Source organism: Sturnira hondurensis, unplaced genomic scaffold (assembly GCF_014824575.4).
Source record: "Sturnira hondurensis isolate 20B ecotype Veracruz unplaced genomic scaffold, ASM1482457v3 Scaffold0006413, whole genome shotgun sequence".
Lineage (NCBI taxonomy): Eukaryota > Metazoa > Chordata > Mammalia > Chiroptera > Phyllostomidae > Sturnira > Sturnira hondurensis.
In genome coordinates this window covers 55877034-55882703 of record NW_028079044.1, presented here as the reverse complement: position 1 = coordinate 55882703, position 5670 = coordinate 55877034, and the positions used below count along the sequence as shown (strand labels likewise).

At 55.9% G+C, this 5670-nt stretch overlaps 1 protein-coding gene across 1 annotated transcript; it reads right to left on the bottom strand.

Moving 5' to 3' along the window:
- Positions 1 to 3886: 3886 nt before the first annotated feature.
- On the bottom strand, positions 3887 to 5253 carry SOX11 (SRY-box transcription factor 11). Its single transcript, XM_037049028.1, has one exon. The coding sequence runs from the start codon at positions 5229 to 5231 to the stop codon at positions 3915 to 3917; it is 1317 nt and encodes a 438-aa protein (XP_036904923.1). The 5' UTR covers positions 5232 to 5253; the 3' UTR covers positions 3887 to 3914.
- Between the last annotated feature and the right edge of the window lie 417 nt (positions 5254 to 5670).

Sequence of the window (5670 nt, the reverse complement as noted above, 5' to 3'; positions counted from 1 at the left end):
ACCTTGTGTATTAAAATTGTGTTTGACATTCAATAGAGAATTCATTAAGACTGATTTTCACAATGCATTCATCATAACAGCCTTAAATATTGTTAAAAGCGCATTCAAGCGCCTGTCCTGAGTTCTAACAGGTTTTTAATTTAGAACACCGACCATCTATCTTTCTCTTATTTTACTATCAAGAAATTAGGCTACATAGCTTTTAAAAAATCAAAACTCTATTTTTCCCATTCTGAGGCCAAATTATGGCAAGAAACTAATGTACTTAGAGTTCCTACCTCACCACAGAAAATGTCCAGGATTCATCTGTGATTCAAACATCAAATCCATGCAAAATTTTTAGATTTTCAAAATACAGACTCAGTCTCATAAAGGGGTTTGCTTCCAACAAGTGTTAGAAGCGCAGCGAGGCCCGCCACGGAAAACCGCCAGCACGGAGAATCGTCCATTGTAAACCGCTGGTTCAAGTGTTCCTGGCTAAATGATGTCGGACCAGCACTACATTAGTCTATCACCGGGGCGGGGGGCAGTAAACAATTCCAGAAATCCAGTTCCATGTTGAGAACCTTGCGCACACCATCAGCCCTTTCTCTGCCCAAGGGTACCACTGAAATGTGATGGTTCATCGAAGGGAATAAGCCAGACATCTGTCCAATGGCAGTCAAAGCACGCTGGCTTTGCATCCCGGGATGGGGGTGGGGCGCAGGCTCGCGAGAGCTGGCGGGCAGGGGGCCCGGGCGGGGGCTGGGGCGGCTGGGAGTACCGGGACCAGAGAGGCCACGGAAGTGGGGGGGCGGGGAGGGGTGCTGAGGTCCAGGCAAGAGGGTGCGAGGGCCTAGCAATTCCTGGCAGTGGAGGGAGCTTCCATTTGGGCTCACCCAATCTCAGTGAAAATGGAGGCCAGACCTTAGTAAATCATTTCAGTAGGTTAAAAAAATGGGCGCGGCGATTTTGCACCGAGTTTCCATTAGCCACAGAAATCTCCCCCATACAGACACTATGTGGCCTCCCCGCAGCCTCCCTCAGCGCGACCCCCGGAAAAGAGGGGTGGAAGGCAGGGAGGGGTCCAGGGTCGATAACTGCCGAGAGAGCTCCAAGACGCAGGCCCGGATTAGGGAATTGTGAGTGGGGGAAAAGAGGGTAGAGTGCCCAGGCAGACGGTCCCCAGCGAGCCGGGAGCACGAGGGTTTGGCCGGCGACCGCGCCGCTGCCCGAGCCAGAGCTCCAAGGAGGCAGATGAAGGAAGGGAATCGCCAAGAAACCGAGCCACCGTCTCCCGGAGGCAATTTCTCAACACCAGCGGACGCGCGCCACAGGGCTCCGAGATTGCGCCAAGTGCGCGGCGGCCGCCTCCGGGAATTTGCTTTCTTCCTCCTGCCCCGCGGTCCAGCGACTCCCTTCCATACCCCGCGGGCCTCCGGGCATCAGCACTGGTGTCCCCGAAGACCTCCAGCGCTGGGGGTGGGGTGCACCGAGGAGCACGCGATGGCCAGTCATGGAGATACACGCTGGGTCCCGAGGCGGCGTTGTTCCGTCCCTTAGGTCCCCGGGCGCCCTTGGTGCCTCGCTACCCACCCTTACCGGCGACTGGGTCCGCACGGATTCTGGAGAAGTTGCAGGTCGGCATCTCAGAGGCCGCGCCCTCCTTCCCCAGCCTCCTGCCCGCCTGAAGCCTCGGCCCCGCTACAAGGCCTGCGCGGAACAGTCCTCCAACCCCCAGCGCGGGGCGGTGAGACGGACACCGACATTTCCCCTACCCCCATCATCACTCGAGGTCTAGAACTGTGGCCGTGCTCCCACCAGTATCAACCACCGCGCATTCCCGGAGATGTAGCATCCAAAAAAAATTCAAAACGGAAAACGGCTGCCTCCGCCCTCTAAGGCGGCGGCGGGGGATCCCAGCGCCCCCCGCGCTTGCTGTCCAAGGGCGCCTGTCTCCGCAACACGCAGCCCTGCGCGGAGAACACGCACACACCCCTGACCAGCGCAGGACATTGAGCGCTGGTCCTCGCTGAGCCCGTCCCTCCCCTGCCAGCTCCCCCGCCGGCCAGGATGGTTGGGGAGAAGGCGGGGGTGGGGTGGGGGCGTGGGGAGGGAAGAGGTGAGAAAGGAACTGGGTGGGGGGAGGGGAGGAAGGCAAAGAGAATCCTCCTCCCAGGTTTTAGTAACTAGCCAAGGAAGGATGAGGAAAAAAGAAATAGGCCTGCCAACCGCACAGTTTCCAGCCTAACCCTCTGAACGTGGACTTCTCCGCCACTCCCACCCGCGCACACAACAGCCTTGTCACCAACTGCGCTGCGACAACAAGACCTCCAGTTTGACTTCCACAGAGACTGCTGGCGATACAAGTTTCTATCAGTTCCAGCTGATTTATTAAAATTGTCAAGATACAGACTTCCAGCACAAAATAAAAACAAACAAACAAAAAAAATCCCAGGCCACTATGTCCACAGCGCATTGAGTCCGCTCTGCCACCATTTGCTACAAATTACGCAGATGGTCTGTACTTTATTAAGATTATATTGCACAAAATGAGACTTTTTAAACTATGTGCCTTTTTTTTTGCTAAAAATCGAGAATCCAGTTTTAAACCTTCCATCTGGGGCCCCATCCACATATCACAGCGTATGAGATACATAAAGTCCTACTATGGTACAGTACATATACAGTCTTCAAACTAAGGTAACAGCTCTGAGGTCTGTATCACCATTTTCAATAAATCTTTACCTACAAATATTGAACAAATCTCTACTATAGCTGTACAAAAAAAAAGCTTGTTTTTTTTCTTTAAACCACAAGGCCTTTAGCTGCAAGGATTATTTTAAAATTTTAATCCTTTTTAAACCAGGACATAACGTACCAACATACTTGCATGCTAAAAAACAGAGGAAAAAAATCGAAAGGGAAGAAGTGCCTGAAAGTCTTACTGGAAAACACAGCAAGAGTGTCCCTTTTCACTGTACAAAAATACGCCTGAAAATATATTAATTTTTAAAAAAGACTGAGGTCTGTTATGTATCAAAAATGTTTCAATACCTTTGTACTGAGGTCTAGGCTGTCTGGTGTTCAATCAAGGAGGTATAAGGGAACAAGTTACAAAAAAAAAAGTTGGCAAGTAGAAATCCCATTTGTAAAACCATAAACAATTTGTTCTGAAAAGTAAACTCTGACCTTAAGTCAGTTCACAGTTTTTTGTTGTAAGCGTTTGTACAGTCTGCATTTTTTTTCAAGCTCCCTGCAGTTTTGTTAAGAATCGGATGCATAGAAGACATCAGTTTTCTCCCTCCAAAAATAAAATAAAATAAAATAAAATAAAAAAGTTGCAATGGTCCCTTTTTGTTGTTTGTTTAAATCACCAGTTCTTTAAGATCTCTTAAGAAAAAAAAAAATCTCCAACCAACTCCCTAGTGTAACAGTTGTGCGGCCAAAAGGCCCCTCTGCAGACGTCTTCCAGACTTCAAAGACCGACCAGCTCCAAACCGCGCCTTCCGGAGCGGGTCCTCCGCCTCCCCCGCCCCGCCCCCTCCGCCTTTGTTGCAATCACGATTTTCAGGAAAAAGAAATAGTAATTACAAAAACACATTTGGGGAGGGGGTAAAAATCACAATTCCAGACTAGGTATGCAACTACCTTGAGACACGATAAAGGAAGGGAGAGGGGACAAAAAAGGGACGGGAAAAAAATCTTTTAAAACTACTCATTTCACTTAAACTCCACCAAAATTTCAGCATCTTTTCCAATTTCTTTGTGTCACGACATCATATCAACATCAGCATCTCCTCTCCCCTCCACCCCACCACCACCACCACCACCATCACCACCATCACCACCACCACCACCACCGACACCACCATCAAAATCAGCACCCCTGCTCTGCACCCGCCGAGAGAAAGAGCGAGGAGCCGGGCGCGCTCTCAATACGTGAACACCAGGTCGGAGAAGTTCGCCTCCAGCCAGTCCCCCGCGATCATCTCGCTCAGCTCGGGCGTGCAGTAGTCGGGGAACTCGAAGTGGGAGCCCAGGCTGCCCTCGCTGAACGAATCCAAATCTTTATCCACCAGAGACAGGGACAGGTTTCCGGCCGCCGCGCCGCCCCCCAGCTGCTGCTCGCTGGCGCTGTGAGCGCTTTGGGAGAAATTCAAGCTCAGGTCGAACATGAGGTCGTCGGCGTCCTCGCCGCCACTACCGCTGCCGCTGCCGCTGCTGGTGGACGAGGAGGTGGAGACGGAACGCGAGGGCGCGGGCGACAGCGCGGGCTGCGCCAGCGGCGGCGGGTGCTGCTTGGTGATGTTCTTGAAGCTGTAGTAGAGGCGGCTGCCGCCCCCAGCGCCCGAGGTCGCGCCGGCCCGCACTTCGTCGTAAAGGCTGGCGCCCTCGGGGGACTCGGCAGCGCTGCTCAGCGTGGGGCTGGCGGGCACTTTGGCGACGTTGTAGCGCCTCAGCAGCTGTGGTGCCTGATGCCCGGGCGGCTGCAGGAGCTGCGGGTGCGGCGGCTCCTCCTCGTCCTCCTCCGCCTCCTGCTTGATCCGCAGCTGCAGCTCGTCGTCATCCTCGTCCTCATCATCATCCTCGTCCAGGAATACGCACTTGACCGTCTTGGCCGCGCCGCCGCCGCCCGCGCCGCTCACGCGCAGGCTGCCCAGCACGTAGTCGTCGCCAGCGCCGCCGAAGTCCCCAGGCTGTGCCGCCTTGCCCGCGCCAGCCTTGGCGCCACCGGCGGCGGGGGCCGCAGGGGCCTTGAGCTTGCCGCACTTCTTGCTGGAGCCCTTGGAGGTCTTGGCACTGCCTGCGCTCGCGCCACCCGCTGCGCTTTTCTCGGGGCTCTGGCTGGCGCTGGGTTTGGCCGCGGGGTCCATCTTAGGCTTTTTCCGGGGCCGGTACTTGTAGTCGGGGTAGTCGGCCATGTGCTTTAGCCGCAGGCGCTCGGCCTCTCGGATGAACGGGATCTTCTCGCTGTCCTTCAGCATTTTCCAGCGCTTGCCCAGCCTCTTGGAGATCTCGGCGTTGTGCATGTCGGGAGACTGCTCCATGATCTTCCGGCGCTCGATCTTGGACCACACCATGAACGCGTTCATCGGCCGTTTGATGTGGCCTGACGCGGTCTTGCACCAGTCCGGGTCGCTCTCGTCCAGGGCCACCGGGCTGCAAGCCATGAATTCGCCCTCCTCCGTGTCCAGCGCCTCCCGGGGCAGGTTACTCTCCGATTCCAGGCTCTCTGCCTGCTGCACCATGATCCGCTGCGGGGCTGGGCGCTCCAACCTGGGCCGTTCGGTCTCCTGCGGAGGTCCCCCTCCCCCTCTCGCCCCTCCACCTTCCCGAGCAAGTTGCAAAGTCTTTGGCGCCCCGCGGCCGCGGCTGCCCCCCTCCCCCCCGCCCCCCCTCCCAGGCTGCACAGAGCGGCTGCGGCGGCTTCGGCAGCGAGGGCCGCCAGCGCGGGGGGCTGCGGCCGCGAGGGGAGAGGCGGCGGCGGCGGCAGTGATCGAGGCAGCCCGGGACCCTTTCTCCCGCTCGTGGCTCCCGCCGCAAGCGCCGGAACCCCGAGCACTTCCAGTCGCGCGCGCTCCTTCTGCAAAAAGTTGAGGAGTCTCTCCCAACTAGTTATCAGGGTGTCATATGGGTGACATCACTCCCCAGGCCAACCAATGGCAGGCGGCCGGCTCCGCCCATCTC